The following is a 27418-nucleotide window of genomic DNA, read 5'->3' as shown; positions in this document are numbered from 1 at the left end:
AAATGTGAAAGCTAATGTGAATCAGAGTGAGGTTATCAATTCCAGACCTCCTGGCACAGTGGGGGGGATTGGATCAGCTGGCGAAACACAAAGCCTGAAGGAAAAGATATTAGAATCATAGAATCATAAAAGTTGGAACAGACCTCTATGATCATTGAGTCCATGCCCACTACAACATGTACGTAAATCCATGGTGTAAAGTCAGCTGCGGGCCAGACCTTAGCATGTTTCCCCTGTGATCTAACAGTGGTGGACATGAGTCAACCCAACCACCTACATCTCCTTCTCAGGGACTGAGGTTGTTGCCTTACTTTGATTCATCCCTCTGCAACATGCTTAACATGTTAGACAAAAGCATGCTGCTGCATCACAAGCAAAGTTAGCATCAGATTTTTCCTCTTTGTTTCATCCTCCTGCTCTGTTTGACCAAGCCTTGTGTCCAGCAATAAAGATATTTTTGTTCTCTTTTGTACAGGGCTCTTGTGTGGAAGTAATTATTTTTATTGGTTTATCATATATTGGTGCATATAGTGGTTCGGTGCTCTTGATCCATCATAGAGCCATGGAATCACTAAGGTTGGAAAAGATCTTAAAGATCATCGAGTCCAACCAAGTCGCTGGTTGCCCAAATTAGAAGAGAATAAATGCTGTTTACCTCCATTCACACTTCTGGAGATGGATACATCCTCATCAGGTGCCAAGCATTTCAATTCAACAAGACATAACACTCCTGCAATCAGGTATGTCTCTTGAGAATCAGCCTTCCAGAGGTGTATTTGAGAGGAAGATTGCACAGCTATTTGCTCTGTTGCTTCATAGGCCAGCAGTGGAGAAGCAACATCTTTGTACTCCTCTGGTGAAGGGATTTGTCCCCATGGAGGTGTGTCATGGGGAAGCCTTCACTGGATGGAAGGAGGAATGTCCAGCCTACTGATGGCCATGTATGATTGATATCCCTTAGTGCTTTGCACTGTGCATAAAATGGCTTTAAGGAGTAATGCTGAATGCAAAGGGGGGGAATTCTGATCCGTTGCAACTTCTTTTATTTTTGCTGGGGAGAAATAGTCTGTACATTTTGCAGTTAAGTGCGATCTATCCAAATTAAGAGAATGTGGACAACGACATCAGGAATAACCAGGACAGAGAGCAGATCTCCTTTCACCCAACCACCTCCCCACAAATCCTCGATAGCCCTGTAAATCTACAGCAAAGTCCCGAACTACAAATAGCTGAGATTGGAGAACCACAAAACAATCGAGAGGAATCTTAATTTAATAATCCCCATTGCATGTTGATTTATTTAAAAATAAAGATCTGAAGCAAAGAACAAAGGAACATTTCTAAACGAGAATTGCTGCTTATGTCTAGTTGGTACAAAGGAGGTGGAGCTCCAGAAGAGATGGATTTTTTTTAATTCCTTTTCTTTCTTTTTTACAACATCATTCTGCACTTTAGGACATTATTTCACCATTCTTTCCAAATCATGCCATCAGCAAATTCTTCTTTCCTTGCATCATTTTTGCTAGAGAGAGCCAGTCCCAGCAAGCAATTCCCCCCATCTATCTTTCACTGCATGAAATTGCTGGCTGAGATTCGATACCTACAGCTGAGATGATTCCCATTCTGCTTTAGCTCATGTTTGTGGCCATTAATTTTCATGAGTCTGCAGTTTTGATTTTCTTCTCAAACAACAACTAAACCTTCACAGTCCACGTGTAAAAAGAAAAATACAAGAAAGACTCTAAAATATCAGTGTAAACCTATTTGTGATTTATCAATGCATCTGGCAAGTTATAGTAGGGATTTAATAAAAGAATAAATGATTTAATAAAGGAATACCCCAATGCACCATTTGTTTACACATCTATAACTCTTAATAAGCAGATGCATGTTTCTTTTCTTTTTTTTCATCCCTCCCACCCTATAAATTGCTATTTTTGTAATGATGGCAATGCTGTTCTCTGGATAATTACAGCTATAACGCTGTGTGCTGCTTCTCATTCACACTTCATGCCCAGCTACTGAGTTTATACTGCTACCTGCTGTTCCTGCCCAACTTTACAGAACTAACATCATGTGCCGTTTCCCATCATTACTCACTGAAACAAGGGAGAAGTCCGAGATGTGTCAGAAAAGGAGCTTTGTGCCAGCGGCAAGTTTTGCTATGAGGTTTGAAGTTTGGAATTGTCCTAAGCAATCACAAAATGGCCCAGGTTGGAAGGGACCTCAAGGATCAAGAATCTTCAACCCCCCTGCCACAGGCAGGGCCACCAACCTCCCCGTTTAATACCAGGCCAGGCTGCCCAGGGTTGCCTACAGTGTTGTGCACTGTAGGCAAAAATCAACATCCACCAGACCTTAACCGGGGTCCTACAACTCTGCTGAACTGGGTATGACCCCCAATGGGATTCCAAAGAGATGGAGCAGCAACAAAACATACTGAAAGCATGACCAGCAGGGAAAAACAGCAGGAGGTGGGATTATGTGGTTGAAGGACATGCAATCCTAAAAGCAAGGAGTGGTTGTCTCCAGACACAATCAAGCAAATCACAATGGATGTTTACTTAATTGCTTTGAAGAGCTCTGTTGACAGAAATGCCACATTGCTCCTCAATCCCAGGGCTTTTCTGCCTTAGTGACTAGGAAGTTTATTCTAATATCTGATCCAATTTTACTTGCAATATTAGCCTGGGCCATGAGAATACTCCTTAAATGAGCAAAAGGTGAGTCTTCTCAGTGAGAGAAACATTCCGTCTTTGTATCCCAAAGGACTATGTTTAATTTTCTCTCCAGCCCTCTCAAATTTTATTTTTTTCCCTCTAGCCTATAAGACCTCTTTAGCATAAATTGTTATCAAGCCCTAAATGTACTTACAATGCAACAGACAGAGGTTTGTTCTAGTACCAGATCTGGTGGCTGGTGACCCTGCCTGTGGCAGGGGGGTTGGAGTTTGATGATCCTTGAAGTCCCTTCCAACCCAAGCCATTCTGTAAATCTTCCTGAGATTGAAGGAAAATAAACTGTTTTCTATTTTGCATGCAGGAGACAAGTTCCTCAGAATTTTAAGTGACCAGTTACCTTTTATTTATTTTTTTTCTTTTTTTTCTTTTTTTTTAATTTGTCCCTGAATTCTATTTGTTTTAAAGTGTAACTTCTCTTCAGCTGGAGGTTTCTACTTGGCAGCTTTGGAAGACTTATTGTCCCTGGGGAGTTCTTAGAAACTTACACTCAGCTCAAATGTGATTATGGAAGCTTATTCCTCAGCCTATATAAATTAAGGGTGGGAAGATACCTGCAGAATTTGATATGATTAAATGTTATTTGAGTAATTAATCTGCCATTAGAGACAGCGAAGATCTGAGAAAAGATGTGACTGCTCAAATGACAGAAAGTAATGTCATTTGAATTGCCCTCGGGGATCCCTTCTTATTGCTGGTCTCTGGCCCAAAAGCACACAAATTGATGATGTGCAGGCAACTGAATAAAGCTGTCTGTGCAGTTGGGAAACACAAGTGTCTGTGAGCTGAGAATACTGTCACATCCCCCAAAGCCTCTACCACAGTCACTTCCTCTCTATACAGACTGATCTCACCTAGCATTTTCTGTTGCCCACTTTCAGGAGATGAAGTCTGCTAACATATCACCTTCTTGTGCTTTAAATCGGTATACTGTCTGAATTCTTCATGCTGATTAAAAAAAAAAATGAAGGTGTACTCATATTTCCTTGTGTTGACCAACCTAGACATCTCTTGTGTTTTATGATTTAAACACATTTTAAAATGAATCCACTTGGCATTAGAACTGAAAGCTAATGGCTATCTTATGAAATGCATTTCAAGCACCTCGCGGTCTGTGTTAATTGAAGTGTCTCCAGCATATTCACAAAAGCAAGGATGCCCCTCTAAGTAACTCCTAAGCAATTTGTATGGCGATTTGTAAATTGCACTCTAGACCTGATCTTATTGGCACTATGGGAGTGCTCACACTGATAAGTAAGGATAATGGTTAGTGGAGTAGGTTTTTCAGGGGATGTTCACTTAATGACTTACAAAGATAAAAGGACAAACTGACCTTCAACTATGCCTGTGTTTTGCACCAGGCAGACATCAACTCATATAACTCGAATGTTATCCCAGCAGGGATCACCCATCTGGGAGTCTTTGCTGAGATAAGAATGCTTTCTAGTTTCTTCCCATCCTTGACCTATTGCTTGTTGTAGAAGACAATTTGACAGGGATGACAAAGAGTGCCCTTGAACAGAACATTTTCTCTCCTGGTATTTAAGAAATGAAGTGGACTTGAACAAGCCCATATTTTAAGATTTTCCCATGCTGGAAAGTGCTTTAACTTGGAAGCTATTAAAGAACTAGAGTGCAGTAGATCTTCTCTTGTCTGTTTTAATCTGACCTCCATGACTTCTAGTTTTTGGATCTTGATGGGAAATAGTTATTTAGCTATGTCTGTTCAGCCATGACTGCAGAGTCTGGGAGCATACACAGAGCAGAACATGAGGTAAACAGAAATTTGCCATTAAAAGGAAAAGTCTGTGTACATGTAGATACCTACATGCTTCTGGGGACTGTATTCTTCATCAAAAGCTCCCGCTCCTTCCTGATCATGAGATGCCAGGATTATTCTAGGTCTCAGATTTGTACCTTAGTTCTTTATCCACTTTCCTCTTTCCTGATCCCAAACCAAATTGAGTCCAAGGAGTCACAGGGTGGCTGTTTTTCACAGGTTTTCCTACTCTCTTGTTAGCAAAGGATTATTCTGTGAAGCAAATAGGCACATTCAGAAAAAGAGGCAGACAGTTCAGTTAAGATACCTAAAAAATTTCCCCTTTAAAAGCTTTAATTCTAAACTTCAGCTGAAAGAATGATCTCCCCCAGGTTTAACAGTTACCAGAACCCATTCATTCGGTGCCTCCAAGAGTAAAACTGCAGTCACCTACACTGCCTTTTAAAAACCTGTAGATACTGGTGTTCTTTTATACTGAACAAGGAACAGCTGAGTATCAGAAGTGAGATGAAGTAGCTCACTGTTCAAACAACATTGTCCTGTCTTACTTCATGTCAGTTCCCAGTGTATATTTTCCATTTTCCAAAATCAAAGCCACAGAAGAATTTTTTCTAATTTTCCTAATCCCAGATCAGGATATCCATAGATTTTGTTCAAGAAACGCTCTTGGACACATGGGCTGATTTTTGGATGCTCCTGCATGGAACCAGGAGTTGGACTCAATGATCCTTGTGAATCTCTTCCAACTTGAGACATTTTATTATTCTATGAAATTCAAGATGCCCTGTTCCAACACAAAATTCCTCATAAGAACATGAGTTCCTCATGAGAACATCAGTTCTTCTAAGTTCTTAACAGAGAATTTACTATCTGATGGGTTTCTATACAGTCTGAAAGGCTGTGGAGTAGGGGATAGACCTCCAAAATGAGAGACTCAACCACTCAGTAGTTTCAGACCTCTTGTAATCTGTTTAGTAACACAGATTCCTGAAGTGAACTGTCTCCTATGGATGTGATTGAAGAGCAACTGTTTAAGTGCTTTGAAAAGGAGTTGTGCAAAACCTTAAAAATACACTACAATATGTTGCATAGAATAGCACAATCTAAATCAAACTAAAAAGTATAATCAGTCTTTTTCATTTCAATTTTAATTTAAAGCAAAGCACTCAAGACTGAGTAAATTTAAGGCAGTTAATTAGGATATTTTTCAGGGATTCATTCTTCCAATCTTAATTAATATCACAGACAAGATGTGGGAAATTTCATGCTGTTCAGTGCACAGATGAGTTCATTGTCAATGTGAGATGTGAGTTAAAATCCTAAAGTAACCTCAGCAGCTTTGTGCGTTCACTCCTAAGATGCCTGCACATTCAGAGAGACCTGGTATTTTGCCTTAGATATTTTATTGTCATGCAATTTGTTATGATTCAAACGGAGATGGGATTGAAAGAGTATGATCAGGATGATCATGACCACTGAAGGAAAAATAGGAGGCTCCAAAGCAGCAAGATTTGAACATGTTCAGACCCTAGTGGTTGGATCATCTTTTATCTCACAGACAAATAGATACTTTACTGCTGGGGCCATGAAGACAGCAACAACAGAGCTGTTGGTCATGATGGTACATCTGTTTGTACATCTCGTGTTAGAGGTTCTGCTCAGCCACCCAAAATTCTGTGTAACCCATCCTAAAGGGAAAGAGTAGGAGAAGCAGGGAATGTAGGGGACTGATCCTGTATCAAGAATAACCTCTCAGAATCTGACTCTACATAGCTCAGCAGCTTCCTGAGCTGTAAGTTGAATCCAGACCCTTGAATTTAACAATCCTCTGAAGCGGATGCTCGATGGGTTTGCCTTCATTTTACAAGCCTATCTATATATTTGGACTCCACAGCTTCCTGCAACAATGTGCTACAGGATATGAGCTTGGCAGAAAAAGACTTCCTCTAATTTGTTTTTTAATGTGTGTTCTTCTCATTTGTTTTTAATGCGTGCTCCTCCACAATTTTACCAGGTGCTGTGTTTAATGGGTAGAGGTTCTTCCTCGCTTTCTTTCACCTCATCACCTTTCATGAATTCCATGAGTTAACAAACTGAAGAACAGGGAATATTTGATTGTCTCTGTCATCCTTTGATCCTTTTCAGATCTCAAAGTGTCCTTTCCTGGATGGAGAGGAAAGATGTGGATGGGTGCACCATTTTGCTATGGTAGCAAAAACTTTTTCATCTTCTTCTCTTTGACTCAATGTTTTTATGGTCATTCCTAATATTTATTACTTAATTGAGCAATGACCCAGTCTGCAGAAAACTCAACCCAAATTCCAAGATTGACCTCTGTGCCTCAGTCTCTTACTAAATAAGCAAATAAATCCCTTTCCCAGTGCAGTGCACTGTGTTAAATAAGGGAAAAGAAACTCAAGATAAATTTCACTGAAGCATTTACCAGCTCACCATCTAATATTAACAATGCTGGTGGCGTTCATATCTCCAAAAGATGTATTACTGCATAATAAAGGTCATTAAAGTAAGAAAAGTGAACTTCCTATTACAAGACAATGAAGCTGTTGAAGTGCAGGCGGCCATGGGATCAGTTGGCACTGAAGAAAATGTATTAAAGATGAAGGAATTTACTAATTAAAATGTGTATAGTAAAGCTAAGGCCTGACAGTGATAATGGAGACAGATCTACAAGCAAAACCTAAGAGGTATTCATAGCTTTCCAGCTCAGCTGTGGCTGTAAAAATAGGAATTGGAGCCTAAGAGAGACTGAATGAAGAGGGGATTCTCAACTGAATCCCTGCATTTGGGCCACCATCACTACCAAAAATAAATTCACATACTCTTTATCCCAATTTCCTCTGGAGCTACTCTGTTTCTTCCATGCAATGGCTGCTAGCTCACATTCCCTATGTAAAACAGGTTGAGGATATGGATCCAGGACGCAGCAAGCTGCATTATATTTACACACTAGATGATTTTGGTGTTGTATCTCGAACAGTAAATATCAGAAACTGCTTCACAAGAGAGAGTGAACTCTATATAGGTTAGCTATGGCATCGTGCACCCTAGCTGTGTCTTGTCTGGGTGCCTTGATATTTCAATATGACTCTCAGTAACTTCCCAACCTTAAATTCTCGGTGTTCCAAGGCAGTGAGCCAGTTCTGCCCACACGGTTTGTAGATTTATCGATGACATTATCACTCTTTAAATCTGAGTTTGGTTGACTTGCTCCAGATAAGTGCCACTGAAGATATAAGCTTTGAGCAGGACAGCAAGGCTAACACACCAGTACAGACACACCAGCTGAAGTTCAAGACATGACCCTCAGGATCCATAACTATATTTTCCTGTTTACCTCAACAACACTAGAAATTCAGGTTAGGAGTAAATCTAATCAGGTTCTTATTTAATCTAAGCCCGAAAACTGACAGACTTTTTGTCCTTGTCCTCATGTCCCAAATACAGAAGTCATAAAAAGTCTCTGTAACTGCAGAGTAATAGATTGGGTTTATGTAAAATTACTTAGCTATATAAGACTTAGGAATTTTAGATCAGGATGCCTGAATCACCAAAGACAGAGACTCCTACTGCTGATTTTACTCTTTTTTTCTCTGTGGCATTTGAACAAAATTCAGAGAGATGTGACCTGCCCTAAATATCCAATGACTTTATATAGGCTGCTTCAATAAAAGCTTATTTCTCAATCCACTGCAAATCTATGGGTGTCAATACACGTAGACATTAAAGGAAAATCTGGGGATAAAATTCAGGCATATTTCCAGCCACCAGATTTTGTGCAGCATTATTTCCTATGTTGTTACTGCAAGCACATTTACAGTTGAACTTTTTCAGGCTTTTAAGTGATGGGATTTGCAGAGAGCCCAGTATGTTAGAAAAACGTCACTGATAGAATTAAACCACTGCAGATACTCTTAAGCCCAACCCAAATGGTAGATCATGCCAAAATGTTGCACGGGGCATGCTTATACCATCAGTGAAACCCAAATGGGACTCCATCTCCATTCTTGACCAGCTTTGCTATACATACACCTTGTAAACCCTCATGACTTCCTCATGTCTCCAGCCACAGCTTTTCAGAAGGGCATCCTTCACTCCTGGGAAAAAGCTGGAATTCTGCTGGCGCTGAACATGTTGGACGTTCATGCCACACAAAACATAGCTTAAATTCTCTGTGTTTGGGCACTTCCAACACAGCCCACAGGCCATTAACGTGGAGTAGATGTGGCATTTCTCTGCCCTTTGTGCTGTTAGTAACAGAAACCAACCTCTACAGACCAGCACTTGGAAGTAAAGATGTTTTCTGTCTGCCCATTTATTATTTGTGCCATCCTATTTAGATCTGTAGGCATTATGGGCAGAAGCCAGTTGTTAGTAAATGCTTATGCAGCACAGCATAGTGAGGTCCAGGTCCTGTTGGAGGCCCCTAGATGTTCCTACAGTACAAATTCTTATTTGCTACACTAATTTACTGCATGATTAATGAGTCTGGAGTAGGCCCAAAGGCTAAAGCTCGCAGACACACACACAAAGATAAAAGCAAATTGTTTGGATTAGCTCTGCTAAATTCACTGAATAAGTGTCACCTCTATTCTTTGTCCAAAACACTGCCGGATGCTTAAAGCTTTGTCAGCAGTTTGCAAAGCATAATTTTGATCAGCTGCACTTAGTCTTTTTAAAATTAAGAATGAGGAGGATGGATTGGCATGAAGGGGACCATTCTTTACCACAAAAGAAGTGATGTCTCGTAATTTCTTGACATATATCTGGACACCTTTTCCACTTCAGCTCTCCATGCCCTGCAGTCCTCTTCATTGGCGCATGAACTGCAGTTTGCACGAGTGGAAAAAAGAAGCAGCCTGATATTTCAGTAGGTCTCACGTGCAGCTCCTCTTCCAAGCATTCTGTACAGCACTGCTGCAGCCTCTGAAATACTTATTTTCGTCCTCTGACTGTGAAAGGAGCAGAGAGGAACCTTGAAATATGAATGGCCTCCTTAATATATGCCTTCATGGAGAACCTTAGTCTTACTCTAACCTTTAAATTCTTTTTAAATCTATGTAGAAATGCACTGAATGATGAATAAGAAGGCAGTAATAGCCTCTGTATTGAGCACTGCTCAGTATAGCAGCCATTTGGTATGAAATGACGGATAGTAACTAAAGTATTCCCCCTGTTTGATTCTCCTGAAAGATCTTCACGTCCAACCTCATCTAGATCCTCTTTAGAATATACCTTTACCCACACTGCCTAACATGTACCCAGAATATATTTTATTTACAAGTGAAGAGAAAGTCTTCTGCCCGTTCTGTCACTCTCCGAATGGAGTCAAACAAAACATAACGTCCCAAACCAAATTGGTTTCAGTTTTTTAGATCTGCATTGTAGTCAAAAATCAACATTTTACACAGATTAGAAAAAAAGAAACCTATTGACAGAAGTTCAGCAAGCTCAGTTGCTTGCTCCAAGTTTTTAAAGTCTTTCTGGAGGTTGGAACCTTTGGATTCTTGACTGCCTGTAATAAGAGCCATAAGACTTTTGTACACAGCCTTGTGAACTAGTATGGTTATAGTTAGGAAAGTGATTCTCTAGGAACATAAGCCCCTTTCCCCAAAGATCTGTTTTATTGTGTCTTTGAGTCATGGTGGATTCTTTAGCAAGCAAAACTAATATTTTACTCCTGTTGGTTCTGCAGAGCCAAAACCGTTAATGGAAAAATCATCTCGGTTTGGTTCCAGCTCATGCATCATCAACAAAATGGTTGGCCGCATTCCAATGGCAGAACTTTTGGGGAAGACTTAAGAGGCACACACAAAAGGTTTTCATCCCAAACTGAATTTGTGTCCCTGGTAATTAGGGGAGAGGGGAGCACATCTTTAATTTCATAAACCAAATGGATGCAATCTGGAAGCGATTGAGTGAAACCAGACAGAAGGAGAGAATTCCAGACTTCACCATTTTTTATCTAGCTGATTTTCTGATGAATACCTAGACACTCATGTGAAAGGTTGTTGTTGTTTATTTTGAGCTGTGAAAGGCTTCTGGATATGCAATAAAGGATATAGAAACGCATCTGCCCAGAGATTGATGATATTCATGGCTATTTTCATTTTGATAAGATTGCAAGAGAATGGTGACATTAAAGAACACAGTTGAACCACTTACTATGTAAAGGTTGGATGTAAAAGCCTGGTGTTTCACTGAGATGAGAAGACAATGCTTGCTTTGTTATTTTTAGATTGTTTTTTGTGTGGTTGGTTGGTTGGTTCGGGGTTGTAGGTTTTTCATCTTTTTCAGAAAGATCCAGTCTATATCAGCCTCCAAAGGCCTAAATTAAAAGTCACCTAACACGGTAAATATTGTGATTAATGGGTCTATAGGCCCATTAATTCCTTCTTTGGGCTCTTTCTCTTGGCTGCCAGGGCAAACTATTGGCTCATGCTAAGCCTGGTGTCAGCCAGCACCCCAGATCCCTTTCTGCTGAGCTGCCCTCCAGCCGAGCATATCCCAGGCTCTACCTTTGGCATTGCTTCACCCCAGGTGAAGAACTGACATTTACCATTGCAGAACTTCCTGCTGCTAATGAATGTCCAGTACTCCAATCTGTCTAAATCCCTCTACAAGGCCTCCTGTCCCTTGAGAGAGTCAACAGCACTTCCCAGTTCAGCATCATCAGCAAACTTACAAAGTTGTTTCTAAGTTCTGCATCCCAGTCATGGATAATGCTGAACAGAATTGGCTCTAGAATTGAGCCCTGGGGAGCACCTCTAGTAACCAGCCACCAGCCAGATTCACTACAATGCTTTGAGCCATGTCATTCAGCTGGTTCATCACCCAAAGTAGTGTGAACCTCTTTATCTCACAGTTGGACAGTTTGTCCAGATATAGATACTGGCAAGTATGATAAGTCTGTACTTAGTCATAGAAATCCTATTTTTGTACCTCAGTTTACCCAACCCCAGGCTGAACAAGCTGGGAGACCCTGGACAGTCCATCAGTGATATTATTTTGCTCTAAGAAGTGAATTAATTACAAGAGCCAGATTCGCTCAGAACAAAGCATTTGTATATAGCTGGGACTCCTATTGCAAAGAGCTAGGAAGGCTGAGAGCTGGCTGGCTTGTTGGGAATTTCTGGGATATTTGACCATTAGTTTCCATAGTAGCATCCTTGCTAACAATTTTTCAGAGATATTTATCATCTTGATTTAAATCCAGGCACAATTTAAGTTTATCCTCAAACTAACTGAAATTCTTCTTAAAAAGCGTTATTTGCATCTTAAAGAGGCCTTATCTCCTGTTCTACAGAGCACCTTTATCATTATTTAGCTATTTCCTTAACCACCTCCTTCCTCTCCTGCTCCCAGGCTCCACGCTGCTTATGTCTAATTGCCATTCCTTTCCCCTAGCTAAAAGCAGTTTTACCCATGCTGATGCAGATCATCTGTTTCAGTAAATGAACAGACCAACCTTCAAACCATTCTTCACATCAGACATTTACTGACTTGGATCTAACAGCACTGCAGGGAGGCAACTGTTGCCATTCTGACAGAGGAGACATACATGGTATTCTCCTGACAAAGGTTTTATTGACCTTTTTCTTGTTTCTGTTCAAATACTTTTCCACATTTATAATTCTCGTTGATCCTTGAGCTCTTTTGAAAGAATTTAAGGAGATAACTTTCTTTTTTCTTCTTTCTGTGCACATATTTTTTCCCTAGGAAAGTGAATTGGGCAGACTAGTCCAAAGAAGCTCAGCAAATGTGTTCCATTTCTTGGAGGAGGACAACTATATCCTCATGTTTCTGGGTAGGAATGAATTTTACATCATGAATTTCAGTGTTTGAGTCTCCAGAAACCTAGACCTAATCAGAAACAGCCTTTGAATTACCTCTTTGATGGCATTTCAGTATGAACTGAAGATTTAAGAATCGACACCGAGATCTCATCTGACTGCACTTGGGCACTTCATGCCATTTGAGAAGCATCTCAGACATTGTGCCAGGCATCCCCATTAGGTTGGAAGGTAAGTATCAGATCAGATGGAAGACTCAGAGGTGCCTCATGTCACAGCTGTACTTTCTTGATCCTCTTCTCTGATCTCTCCATGGCTCCCGCTTCCCTTTGATTTCCTCTCTCCACAGTGTGCCTTGGTCTGAAATCCCTCATCTGAGAAACCTGTGTACATTTTCCCACATAAGAAATGTCAAATTCCTTTTATGAAATCCTGCTGATAAGAAAAAGGGGAGGAAAAAGAAAAGACTCTGAAAAGAACTGCAACAACCAAAAGAAAAAAAAAAACAATACCACCCACCTCTACTTCTGAACAGACAGGAGAGTAAAGAGTGAAAAATGGATGGGAAAATTAAATGGATACCACTGAAGATGGACCACAGTTTTAAACCACTTTGATGCCAATCTCTACTTGAAGTTAAAGCCTCTATCAAATGACACTGTATTTTGTCACTGAATCAGACAATTTCACTGAGCATATGTGCAAAAGGTACTTTCTAAGTTTTCCCTATTCAACTGGCAACTGCCTTCATCACTATATTAATAAATAGTGTCACCCTAAAAGATTTTGAGGGATTTATTCCATGCCTTTTGATCTCTTGAGTATTGTCGCTTTCTATTTGCCTTTGTATCTTGTATTTTGCCTAACTTCAAGGTTATGCAAAAATCTCTTCTTCTCTGCTATGTAGTTGGCTTCAGAATACCCCTTTCCATGATAACAAATGTAGTGTCTGACATCTATGATGTCACTGGTGTTTGTAGAATACTTATCACAGTGTTGTATGTGTGTCTAATATCAGTGATTCATTTGGAGCGGCAGCTCCATTTGACAGCTATAAAATAAAGCTTTGACTACAAGTTGACAGAGAGAAAATGGGAACCACTAAATTATACCAAACCTATGAAATACTGGATCTGGCCCACCCTTCTGAAGTGTTCCAGTGTTTCCATGGGTCATATCTACATTTATAAAACAAAGAGGAAGTTGGGGCCAAACCAGGAGACTCCCTCCATGTTCTCCTTGGTATGAACCCAACTCTGCAATGTATAAATCCATTAGTAAAACAGGGCAGGGTCTTTCCAGTGGTGCAGAGGCCACTCTGTGTTAGGAGCAGTTCATGGCTTATACAAACCTCAAAACAAAACTGAGCATTTTCTGGAAAAAAATGCTAATTGGCATTGGCCGAGAACAAAAGAATTTAACATTGTGGATGTCAGAATTTGTGCTCTGGGGGAAGTTCTTTGATATTCGTTAACTCAATACTGCAGATGGATACAAAACCTTGGTATTACTATTTTGGAAGGAGAGAGGATTTGTTTGTTAACTTTTGTAGAAGTTTCAAATGTTTCTGTACAACAAGGTTTATTTTCTAGCCTAGCTTATAGAACAAAGGATGTAATTCAGTGCTAATTGTGCTCTTCAGGACTTTACATGAGCAACTTTCAGAGCACATTTGCTGCTTATTTGACCATGCCAAAAACCTGCTTTGAAACCTTTCATGTTCCCCTTTAGCCTGAAGAAGGGAAAGTTCAGGGAAGATACTGTTGTGGCCTTTGATATGTAAAGGAAGATGGAGAAAGACTTTTTATTATTGCCTGAAGTGGCAGGACAAGGGGTGGCAGTTTGAAAGTGGGAGAGGGTAGATTTAGGCTGGATGTAAGGAAGGGAACAGTGATTCTGAAAGAACCTGCCTGGAGGACATTTCAAAGAACTGAAGATCTCTCCAGTCTCCTCAGAGGACATCTTGGAAGGGCTGGTCCAGATAAGGAAGAGTTTTATCTTTGTCGGGGGGATCCAAAACACAGAAGACGTAAAAGGAAACATACACACATATCTCTGAAAGTGCCTGTTGGTTACAGGACTGGCTAGTGGGAGCAATTGGTTCTGACTCATGGTATTTGACTTCTTAACTTTGGCAACACAAGACATCCGAAACCAGCCTTTAACGGGTCGTGATGAAGAGTGTTGGGAAATGATTCAGCAAAAATTCAATATTTATGGTTGTGAAGGCAAACTAAATTCTGGGAAGCAGGAGAATGTGTTATTTTTAGGAAAGAAAGGACAATGAGGTCTTGTCTACACTGTGAATTTTACCCAGCTCTCAAAATGACCTGTAAGCTGTCTGAAATTGCTATGTAAACTAATTTCTGGCTGCCAGAATCAGTGTTACCACCCTTTTAGTTTTAAACAGATTTTGGAGGTTTTCTCTGCTCTGCTTGTGAACAAGGCTGCGTCCCTGAGTTATACTATATTGTTCCTTTCAGTGTCTTGTAACGAGTGCCTTGTTCTTCCTTCCCTCCTACAGAGGAAGCGGTAAGAGCACAGGGAGGAGAAATTAATTATTGAAGCTCAGTGTGAAGCATGTGACAAAATAAGGTCTTCATCCCAAAATTTGAGCTAAAACTCCAACCACTGCACTGCCTTTTTTTCTAACTTTACTTCAGGTATTTCAATATGCGCTTATGTTTTGGAAGGGCAGATCAGCTGCATAAAGGAGACATTGTTATTTGTCTCCACACAGAAAAAGACTGGGTAGAATTCAAGTAAACTTTTATCCATTTCCTTTTCCCATTAGAATTAATGTTTATTTTGGAAGGACGAGGCCTGAAAATATGGAGAAAGGAGCTCCAAAAATAGGAAGCCCCAGGAAATAAGGATGTTCCCATTGTCTAAACTGGCTTCCAGTCAGTCCGTAAATTCCAGTCTGATCTGGCAACCTGGTACATCTAGTGTATCCAAAACCACCACCTTTCTACTCAAGCAGTCATCTAGTTCCATGTTCTCACCTCAGTACTGAAACAGTTCCACCTAAATCAATGAATCACATCTAACATGGTTTTAAAATCTTAAAATGAAGGATGATTCAATTCCTAATTATTCTTGCCATGTAGCATTTGTTCTATCTATCCTAAATATCTCTAGCTAAGTTCAATTTTCCTTATTTTGTCCATAGCTGAGCAGGAAAGCACAGTATTCATTTGATCAATTTAGTTGCCTTTAAAGTTTTTGAAAATTATTTCCAAGCTTTTCCTTGTCCTTCTCAACAATAAAAACTTAGTTTTAATTTCTTTTGTAAGCCATTAATTTCACATCACTACATGGATCTCTTCAACCCTCACCACTGTCTCCAAACATAGTATAAGACGCACCAAACTCACAAGATAATCACAATGTTTGCTATGTTTCAGCATTCATTAAGCCTTTGCCCACCACATTCGATATTTTCCACTCCTGTACAACAAAAGAGTTGTGTTCAGCCACTTCTCTGCTATTCAGAAACTTTTGACTGTTGAAACAGTGCTTGGAAGTGAAAGAACCAAATAAAACAGGGATTTGATTTTCTCCAAGCCTTCTTTAGTACCTCTTAGCTATTAGTTTTCTGTATTGCTTCAGTACTTCTCTTAAAATCTTCAGATCAAAATGTTGCTTATATGCTCAGCAAGTTGAATTAAATGGACTCTTCGTTCTGTTTATCTCTCTCCAGTATGTATCAAGATAAAACATTCAGTTTGTGGAATTTGTCTGATTTTGCAGCCTTCTGAGATTTTTTTTTGGCTGGCAAGACAATCTGATTTGGCAGACTAGCTATCAACTTGCTGAAAGAATTAAACTCTTATTATTGGATCAGATGTGATATGGTTGTTTTGCTAAAACAGTGTTTTGGAGGTCTCATTTCCATTTGGAGGTTTCTCATCCATGTGTAGTTTTTAAAAGGTCCTTAGGTCCCGTCCTACAAAGAATTTGGTAGTATGAATTAAAAAAAAACAATTTTCAAGCTTTCATTGTTTTTCTATGCCTTTCACATGCTATGCATAAGTTATTAGACATCTAAATCAATATGACTAAATCCTACTGCAAATCTATGATTTATTATATGGGTAAAATCCCAAATGAGAGCAGTTCAGTGCTTACACAACTTACTCGTCCTTTATTCTTGCCAGTTCTTGTGCTTGGTTGAACTTTTCAAGTTTGCCAAAGAGGATTGAGGTCCACGAATTGTTTTCCTGCAAGCTTTCCCTGCACATTGCACCATGTCCCGAATGCTGTTGATCCAAAATATTGACCACCTTTCCCCTTCTTCTCTGTATGCCCTACAGTCATCCGTCTTTGCTACCTGGGGGCAGGTCCTAAAAGCTCTGCGTAAATTTGTGTGCAGGAGTTGAGAGCTGCTAATTTATTCAAGCTCCACCTCCTCCAGCATCTTTCTGTTTCTCTTTTTCGTATCAAGGCAAGGGACAACACTGTGTAAGTGGGGCCTGCCATCATCTACAGCTTCCATGAGAAGTTGCTAGAACTGTTAGCACTTGCTGTGCTTATCCCAGGAATTCAACAGGACCCTGAGATGAGCCAAACGTTGTTCTAATCCCACCTGTACTGTTAATTTTTTAGCTCAGTCTCTAGAATGGTTTTGGCGTAGGTTAGCTTATATTTTCCAGAAAAATTCCTGGGTATTGTTCAGGCATTATCACAAGCCAGCAATCCTTCCAACTGCACAATTTGGATGCAAGTAGACAGTTTCAGATTACATCCTGGAGAGGCTGATAGCTGCTGTGTCAAGGAATGGGTGATGGCTCACAACAACACAGGTGACTTCAGCAAAGACTGGGTTTGTGCCAGACTTAACAAGTGTCTGTCTTAAATTCAACCATGCTTAGTTTTGTTATGGCCATATAGTTGGCCTATGAGAGTCAATCTGCTGGATGCATCTACAATTACCATTTGTCTGGGCTTTTCCTGCAAATTTTTGTTCCATGTGTATGTCAAGCTGCTTACTACCTTCTCCCTTGGATCACTTGACTTCTTTGCCCTTTTCCATCTGTCTGGCCTAGTCCACACTGTCGCTTTTGAAGATGAAGCTGCAGCTCTGCCACCTCTAGCTGTGATTTTTTAGTTATTTTCCTATTGCTGTTCAGCTCTGTGGGAGGTTTGGCTTTACTCTAATCCATCGCTGCTCTGTCATGCTGGGCACTCCTCCATTCTATACATGCCTCAGGAAGGAGATGTTAAGATAACTGGATGATCTCAAAACAGCATTTTGAGGTAGATATCCTCATCTGTAAATGTGTAAATGAAAGATGATTATAACTGTTTAACCAAATCCAGAAGCCCGTGGATTTCCCTTCCTTGCTCACATTGTACCTGAACTTGATCAAAAATGAGCCCCTGAAATCTGCCTCTCACACCACCTCAACAAACAAGGCTCAATCTCATGCTCCTTGCCATGAAATCAGTCCCAGTCCCCATGCTGTATCCACTTTGGACATCTCCCTTCCAGCGTTCTCAAGTGCACAGCCACCTCAAGCTGCTGATTTGCTATGAGGTTCAGATGGATCACATCCTTCAGGGCCACCAGACTGTAGGAATCCAGAATGTTGCTTATACTTAAAGCAAGTTCTGGCTTTTGGTTGGTTCCCAAAAGCCTTCTTTTCTGCAGGCTCTACTGTTATGTTCCGCATCTTCCTTTGGGATTCTGCATTCACAGCCTCCACATCCAGGTCTTTTCCTCACAGACAGCTCTTAAAAAACCCAACATGAGCTTATAAACACCATTCCAGCAAAGAAGTCAGTGTGCCTCTGTCCCCACTGTGTCCACGCTGCCTTGAACCCCCTGTTTCTTCTTCTCCTTTCCTTTTGAGTTCAGAGGATAGCCTGAAGCTTGCTTATCCAACATGCAATAGATCCTTTTCAGGGGATGGGATTTCAGAAGGACCTGATACTCCTCATAATGTTTTTGCTGTTGGCTGATGGTCTGTATCTCCCAGGAGAGAGCTTTCCCATGCTACAGACAGCATCTCCCTGGTACTCATCCTCTCAACTACATGCTACCAGCCACTGAGTCAGAAAACAAAAAGGGGAAATCTGTGTTAAGTTCTTCCAGTAACAACCAGTAATGTCCAGCACAAGTGACCCTCAGTGAGCATCCCTCCATCCTTGTCCATCTATCTGCTATCCCAACCACTTGCTCTTGACAGCATGTTCCAACCAGGACAGGACTTGTGCCCTACACAGTGGTTCTGTCCCTCTCCCAGCTCAGCCACGTTGGACAGAAAGCCATAGAAATTAAACGATTAGTCTCTATTTCTATACACATGGGGCATTGATCCTAGGGTCTGTTTTATGAGCTGGGGAAGGGGAAATGGAATGGGGACAGGGTGGGGGATAGAGGAGTGTGTTTCATTTATAAAATCAAACCCCTGTTCTGGTGAAAATCGAAGTTCCTGTTACTTTCCCTCTGTATTAGACTCCCTGTCGTCTTACAGGAAGTCTTAATAAAGTCTCCAGGGATGTTTAAAATGAATTTTAAAAAATCATAATCCCCATATGGAAGCATTGGCATCAGTAAGATATACCACTGCGTGATAGCATGGAGCCAGGGAATATTTGAAGGCCTGTAAAATAAACTCATTAAATGGGTATTCTGAATGCACTGCCTATGAAGAAAGCCCCCCACCAGCTTCTTTCTATCTTTGAGCAAGGAAAGAGATGTGCCTGGAACCAAGGAGATTGAGGCTGTGACGGAGGGAAAACAGCACTTCATTCTGTAGCAGGGACAAATGGCAAAGGGTAGACCATTACTGCAAAGCAGAGACAGCTTTCTGCTTTCAGAAGGTCTGCTTCAAATCCATCCCTCCTTATGCTGAGGGACAGACAGTTCAGAGCTCACTTGATCAGCTACAGGTAGGATTTTGCATGCAAGGGGATGGCAAGGTCTTTAAGAGGGAGAAATACTTTTTCATAGAATGTCTTGGGTTGGAAGGGACTTCAAGGATCATCAAGCTCCAACCCCCCCCACCCCCCACCACAGGCAGGGCCACCAATCTCCTCATCTAATACTAGACCAGGCTGCCCAGGGCCCCATCCAACCCGGCTTTGAACACCTCCAGGGATGGATGGAGCATCCACAGCCTCTTTGGGCAGCCTGTTCCAGCATCTCACCACTCTCATAGTAAAGAATTTTCCTCTGTTATCCAACCTAAATCTTCCCTCTTTCACCTTTAAGCCATTTCCTCTTGTCCTGCTATTATATACCCTTTCAGACCCCAGGCAACAAGTAGGATATATTACAGAGGAAATGTAGGAAATGTTACAGGAGAACATAGGAATGTGTTACAGAGGATCATAAGATAGGTTGTCTGTGCAAAGGCCACCAAAATCCAGCAGTGTTCCAGTGTCAGGTTAGTCAAAGGTTCCTGGCATCCCTTGTTCTGAGTGACAGCACAGAACCACACAGGAAAGGCAAAAAGAACAGGTCAAGCACACAGTGATGCTTTTCTGGAGGACTCCTCTGGTTTCCTTGTAAAAGAAGACTGTCTCTTCTAAAAAATCACAGACTTAAGCCCATCTAAAGAAAGCTGAATTACAAAAATTACAAAAATTAAATTACAAAATTCTCTTTTTTTCCCCATTTTCCCCACTCTTTAAAGCAAAATTACTTCCTCCAGGGCAGTGTATCACCTCTTCAGTTTCTCAACAGCAGATTTTGAAAGTGAACATGCATTTCTATTGTGGCTTAAATGGGAGCAATTCTATTGTATCCCATGAACACCCTGCTAATAATTTTGTTTTCATATGCAGTTTTATGGTAAGAGAAGACAGCAAAGTTCATGGATACTTTACCACTATTATGATAGATCAAGTCCCTGGAGAGTCTTAAGAATGAAATATGCACAAAACCCTGTTTCACAAGATCAGTGGTCAAGTCCTATCCTTGTCCCAGATTTTGCTTGTGACATTAAGCAGACTGTCCTTTGTGCTCCAGTTTCCCTGCTTGACCCTTCTCAGTTTGCATGAGAGGCTTAGTACATCAGCAAAAGAAGATGTATTTTCTTCAGCCAGAAAAGATTAGGACCATAAAAATGTTTTGGCTTTTTGTATAGAAATGAGAGGAGTGAGAAACGAAGTGCCATGTGAAATTAGACTTAGTAGAGAGTTTGTGTTCTCCTCATTTTTGTATGATGCCTTAGTGGGTATGGAGTTCTGCTTCAAGAGGGTGCTTCTTTACTGAGTATGCAGGTATATGCTCAAAGTGCCAAAAGTCCTGACCCTCCAAAATAAAAGGAAATGGAAATATAGAAAGAAGAGCTTTGGGAAACTCTTTATTTCTGAAAATGACTTTTGTTTTTTTCTTTTAGCCTACAAAAAACAAACAAACAAACAAACAAACATAAAAAGGCCAATCATCCCCGTAACATAAAGATCAACCATGACCAACGGGTGAAATGTTCCATCTTCAGTCCTGGAAGTATCTGGGGGTTGATCCATTTGTTCACTTGTTTATTCATTTTGGCCACTGGAAGGAGAAAGAACTTTGCGTTCGATTTGGGACTCATCACCTGGTGGAAGGAGGAATCTCCAGTGCCAGGCTTCCCTGGCACTCATTTGTTCTCATGAAGTGATCAGGATGGCATTGGTGATCCAGATTTCTTCCTTGATCCATCTCAAAAGGGAGATGGGCACAAAGAGTGCAGAACCAAGACACTGCTAATACTTAAACCTGCTTTATGAAACCAATCAGAGTTGGTTCAGAGTCACATAGTGTAAGAAAGTACACAGAAAGAGAATAAAAAGAATTTATTTTTCTTTGAGAGTCTCTGGGGCTGCTTTAATAACTCCAGGGTGTTCCATCCTCCAAAGAAAGCTATGTGTTGAAAGAGTATCATGCAACTGGCTAGTAGTAGATGTACTGTGGTTGTACAATCTCCTCTATGCTCATTTTTCACATTGCTTTTCATCAGTAACATCAAAAGAGAAAACAATGGTGGAAATTGAGGGAAAAAAACAACAACAATGCCTGCAGTTTATCCATGGGCTTTCTTTCTTTTTTTTTTTTTCCAAAATAAACCAGGGTGGAATTCAGAACTCCAGTTTCCCAGCCCCCTCCTGTTGAATTCCTCATCCAAACTCATGATCTTACTGCAGTCTTCCGTGGACAGTCCAGCTCAACCTTCATCCCCTGAAGGCAATAATTGCTTTCCTGATAACTTTTGTATCATTGGTGGGATTTTAAGCAAACTGTCACCTCCATTAGCAAAAGGAAGAATAATATTGGAAGAAGAACATGACTCAGGTAGAGAAAGTGATGTTGTGAAAGTCTTCTTTAGATCAAAGAAGAGTGGTAACAAAAGCCAGGCTCAGTTTAACACCTCGAATAAGACAAAATCCATCCAGCACAAACTGCCTGTAAAGCTGTCTCAGATATTTCAGAGGAAGAACAAAGTCCCCTCTAGTGGAGAGCAGGAGATCCTGCAAGTCACCCTAACTGCAGGGTATCTCTGATTCTTCATTCCACCCCTGTCATGCACACACCACATAATGAAAGCGGAGATGTGATCATTAAGACCTGGGTTCCTGAGCCTCGAGTCTTAAATCCTGCTTTTGGATTTGCTGTCACACTTACGTTTCCAGAGAAATTAGCGTGTCTCCAATTTTGTCATTAATGAATCACCTTGCAAAGCTTCAGAAGCTGTGAATGTAGTTCTTTCCAGTGCAACTTCTCCATCTGGTGGTGTGAAAAGTAGTTGTCATCTCACTCGTTCTGGTCAACGTGCTCCACTCCAGCAATGTTATTTTACACTCACTGTGATGTGTAATGTACTGGCCACTTAAATACAAGCTTGGAGAAAACACACATCATTTTTGGGCCATACCTATACATTTAGTTCCTTCCACGCTTACTTCATGTATTATGACAAGTTTCGTTAGGTGAGATGTTTTCCTGACTGTCTGCAACTCACTGTAATGTGTTCTCTTCATTCTGCCCACACACTGTAAGTGACAAATAGGAGACAAGGTGATGTACCCAACCGGGTGATCCTGAGCTGATCCTTCTCAGAGCTACAGAACAGGGAGGTGGGCCTTCTTGCTCTGATGACAGCTGGATCTAATTCTACACTGGGGCTTGAGACTTACAACCTATAGAGATCATAGAATCATAGAATGTCCCAAGTTGGAAGGGACCCACAGGGATTATAGAGATGGCTCCCTTCTTGCCCTACAGTGCAGACAAAACTTCACTGGTTTGTATGCGCCCAGCAGAGACAGTGGGGAGAGATTTAGTCATCAAAACAGCTTGCAAACTGTCATTAATGTGAATGCTTTGTAGTTGTGAACCTGAATACTCCATGCTATCATGGCTGTTCATCTTGAGGCATAAATTGTTGAGAAATTCACAGAACACACAAGGAGAAAATCTACTGCAGTTACAAGAACTCCAGAAGATTCTCCAGGAGGTGAGAGAAACGTGGAAGTGTAGCAAAATCCCTGGCTTCAAATTTGCTCAGGAAGAGAGAAGATATGAGTACACCCTGGAGATCCTGAGTTCTGCTGCAACGTGCTGGGCTTTCACATCTCCTTTATCTCAGAGGGCTATCGACATCTGCAGCCTCCTTGGAAGAGATAGCAAATTGAGGGGGCAGCTCCTACTCACACACTACTGATGCAGTCTGCCTTTTTATTCTTTGCACATCTTCCTGCAGCTTGATTGATGTGCCTTTCATCAGGAAAGAGAAAAAGGAGGATGCATCTTCCGGGAAATAAGCAGTTTTGTGACTAAGGAAGTACTTCCTTCTGGTTCAGAGAAAGAGGCATCAGTGAAGGAAGGAAATCTTTCTCCCATGTGTCCAAGTCAACTCTCAGGAACCACATGAGCTATGACTTACATACAAAACTGCATTCTTTGGGTTTTAGCATTGAGAATTTAATTAATGCCTAAAATGTACAAACTCCATGCAGTGAGTGTTAGTTATGTCCATTAAAAGCCTCTAAGCCTTCATGAAGAACAAATCTTTACAAATTGCCAATGTCCTGTATTAATTTAACGAATACACATCTCTGTTTCCATGCTTATCCACACACCAGGTTCTCAGTGCAGGCTGTAGTTTAGTCCCAGTTATTATCACGTAATACACACGTAATACATATTTTTTGCAGGCCACTGTCCAGCCAAATTGTCAGATTTTCCTTTGGAGAACAAAAAAATAGCGAGTTGGTCTTCAAAATACAATCAATCTGTACATCTACTGGCACTCGACACCCTGAGTACCTGGAACAGCAGATGCTATCTGCTCCCAGTGCTCCATCCACAAAAATACAGCATTGCCCATTGGGACCCTTGGGACATTGCCCCAGGGTCACTTCTTCTTTGCTGGAGCTTTGGCATTCCCACCAGCTTTGCCATTAGCTTTGGAACCTCCTTCTGATTTTGCTGCTTCACCTTCTTTTTCACCTTTCTTTCCACCACCTTGTTTCTTGTCATTATTGCCTTTTGCTCCCTTTTCTCCCTTTTCTCCTTTTTCTCCTTTTTCTCCTTTTTCTCCTTTTTCTCCTTTTTCTCCTTTTTCTCCATCTTTTTTCTTGGCATCCTTCCCTTCTTTCTTGGATCCGTCTTTCTGGTCCTTCTCACCATCCTTCTTCTTGGATGCATCTTTCTTACCCTGAGCCTTGTCCACTTTTCCAGAGACAGTAGGAACTTCTTCCTTTTTTTCTTCTGCTACCTGAGCTGTATGTGAGGATGGAAAAAGAAAATAAAAAGGCAGTTAAATTGGAGTGATAGCAGATGTGAAAAAGGTAAAACTTTTGCACCCCACTTGCAAATCCTGGACAAAAGAAAAACACTGCTGCTTTGTCCCTACAATTGTTTCCCTCACTGGCTAGCAGCTTTTCATGCCTTTGTTTTGAGCAGATAGACTAGTAGGGTAAAGAAGAACTGATAATTTCAAGAGCAGAGTTGTGGCTTTGTTGGAAGAAATAACTGGTCAGATCTGGTCCCTGCACTTCAGAAGGACAGCCCATAAGCATTTCCCAATAAAAGCATTCAATGCAGAGCAGTCTCCTTCCAGGCAAAGGAACACAAACCTCTCTGATGTAATGAAGTACAACTCTGTTTTTCATTTCTTTTTGTTGCTTTGATGGGTTGGGATTTTGCTTTTTGCTTTTTTTATTATCATTATTTTGTTTCATTTTGTTTTGCTTGTTTGATTGTATTTTTGCTTTGCTTTGTTGGTTGGATTTCTGCATAGGGTGTGAATCCTGTAGCTGAGAATGGGCAGTGGACACTGCTGGGGTTCTCTGCTCTCAGAAACAGTCAAACAGAAGACAAGACACAGCACAGGGCTACAAAGTAGGATCTTCTTATGGCCCGTCCAGATTTGCACCATGGGACTGGTTGCCTAACTGCACCACTGCAATTAATGGTAAAAACGTACTATGGGAACATAACAACTAGCTTTTGTACAGAGCTGTTTTGGTGTGTTTTAACACACCATCCATAGTAGTTGTAGTATGCTGATAATACCTTTACTTATGGAATGTCTTTACTTAGGAATACCTTGGATTCAGTACCCACAGAAGACGACTCATATGTAACACTGGGTCTGCAGACAAACCATCCTGCCAAAGAATATAGACTAATTTCTTTTTACTTCTAATAGAAGTGTTTTATTTTCTCAAAAGTATTTCTGAGCTCAGAACTTGATGCACTGAATTCCCCTTTCAAGCTGCAATACAATGCTCAAACACAGATCAATTTTTCCTTTGCTCATGACCAGCAAGGTATACAGTTAAAAATTAAAAAAAAACAGGCAAAAATGTGTTAAGTTTCCCATTATCTCCTTTCCTGAAAAGCTCCATTGTAGGACTCAGGTGTATAAATAAACAACCATGTTTATTACATGGTTTTATATTTATATTTATTTATTTATTTATTTATTTATTATTTTTATTTATTTATATTTATATTACAACACAATTATCCAGCTTAGCCAAGATGTCAGAATGACCTGGCCATGACCAGGAGGATTACTGGTCAACCTGGTCAGCTTTCTTCAGCTGACACTTTGGATAAGATGCCAAGGAAAGGTGGCAGTGAACTGGATCAGGAGGCAATTTGGTGAAGAGTGAACCTTTGGTGAGATGTCTCAATCCTTACGTGGAGCCAAGCAGCCCCAGCCTTCCCTGCTATGGATATCTGCAGAGTCATTTCCAGGTGACAGCAGTGTAAAATAAGGAGAAATAAAACCTGCATTTATAATGTTTACCAAAAGTATTTTTTCTGATTGCACACTGATATAAAATGTTATCCTTTGACCTTGGAAATTGGTAATTGATTTGTACATACAGATGGAAGTGAAACAGTGCAGACTTTTTCTTACAACCAAGGAGGAAATCCAGACATCTCGTATGAAAAAAAGGAGAAAAGAAAACAACAATAAACAAACATACATGAAAACCACAAAACTGACCAACCAACCAACTAAATCCAACAAAATCAACACTGCTTGCTTCCCGGAGAAATGTGTTAGGAACCAGATAAACTCCCCAAAAAGTCAGCTTAGCTGCTCTGAGCCAGGAAACTTGAAGATTTCCCAAGTCATGGACCCAGATTGTGCATCTCAACTGACAGCAACAGCTCAGCTCTGCTTGTACTCCTGCCACAGACTGTGAGACAAGGCAAAATAAACTGTTTCTAACATTTTATGCACTGAAACCTAAAGTCTGTTTTATGTCCATATAAAGGGCTTGCCACATACAACACTCAGAAAAGTGCACGGAGAGAAATTTGGCAGCTGCAAGAATCCATCAAAGAGTCAAATGATGCCAAGAAATGAGAGTATTTAAGCATTGTAATATATTCATGATTAATAGCATTTGACAATTACAGAAAGCTTTACAGCATTTAAAGGCCATTCAGTAATTAAAATCATTCAGGTTGTCTCTTTGGCCTCGTCTGGGTCTACAGGGAACTGTCACAGTGAAAGTATATATATAGTCAGTGAACACATACATTATATTTCATGACTACATAAATCAAGGTGGGCTGCCAAATGCCAATGGAGCAACATGGGAGTCCATAGCACTCTGTACAGACAGGAATAAAAATAACAGTAGCACAGAGATGAAGCCTGAAGGTTTGCGTACGTTGCATTGTAATGCCTAAATCACAAAATGAAAACCTTCTGAGGTCATGATTCACACTGATCTCAGAAGGAGGCCTGACTTGTGGGTTTGATCACACGTGGCTTTTGTGTCTACATCATTTCAGCATCGACAGATGAGTCAGTCCATTTGGGTCTCCAAGACTGAAAACATACAGGCATGTTTAAGGCACAATTTACCTATTTCAGTTTAGCACCCTCCTTTACTGTGAAAGGAATCAAATCCTTTTTGTTTTCACTGTGAACCATAGAATGGTTTGGGCTGGAAGAGAACTTAAAGATCACCCAGTTCCAATCCTTGCTATGGGCTGGATGCCACCCACCAGATCAGGCTGCCCAGGGCCCCATCCAACCTGGATATGAATGCCTCCAAAGGGACATCCACAGTTTCTCTGGGCAACCTGTTCCAGTTCTTCACCATTCTCTGAAGGAATAATGTCTCAAATTGATGAAGACTTCTCCACAGATGTGTATAACATAACTGTGGATGGATGGAGCCCTTCTCAGTCCCAGCTCCTTCAGGGCATATTTGTATCTGCCCACAGAGGACCAAAAGGCTCAGAGCACATGTATTTAGGAGCTATAACTGGACCTCAGCAGCCTCTCATCAACACGTTATCCACTTGATTCCTACCCTGCACTATGCTGGGATAGACCATAGCTCTGAGATTCTCACTAAGTCAAAGTGTGGTCAACTATTCATACATTTCATGGGATAAAGGCTGTATGGTGCAGGTAACTTCTAATAAATTGCTTTCTTATGGTGATTTATTCATGATACAGTAGTTTACTCTGGTCAAACTAAATATACACCACACATTGGTGTGTTGAGAGTGCTGCTTATAGGAGATCCAAAAGTATGTGGTGAAACTGTCATTCTGCTGTCCAAAAGCCCTCTCTGTCTCTTTGGGATATTTCAACTCTAAATTTATAGGTTTT

General features: G+C 40.7%; 1 protein-coding gene across 1 annotated transcript in view; it reads right to left on the bottom strand.

Moving 5' to 3' along the window:
• Window positions 1-23677: 23677 nt before the first annotated feature.
• Window positions 23678-27418, bottom strand: part of TMIE (transmembrane inner ear) — a 30277-nt gene continuing 26536 nt past the window's right edge. The window contains exon 4 of the mRNA XM_052692822.1: window positions 23678-24045. Coding sequence (XP_052548782.1) covers window positions 23678-24045 — 368 coding nt within the window. The remainder of the gene's footprint in view (window positions 24046-27418) is intronic.

The sequence above is a fragment of the Tympanuchus pallidicinctus genome, unplaced genomic scaffold (genome assembly GCF_026119805.1).
Source record: "Tympanuchus pallidicinctus isolate F22 unplaced genomic scaffold, pur_lepc_1.0 scaffold3, whole genome shotgun sequence".
Classification (NCBI taxonomy): Eukaryota; Metazoa; Chordata; class Aves; order Galliformes; family Phasianidae; genus Tympanuchus; species Tympanuchus pallidicinctus.
This window is presented reverse-complemented; position numbering and strand designations above follow the sequence as displayed.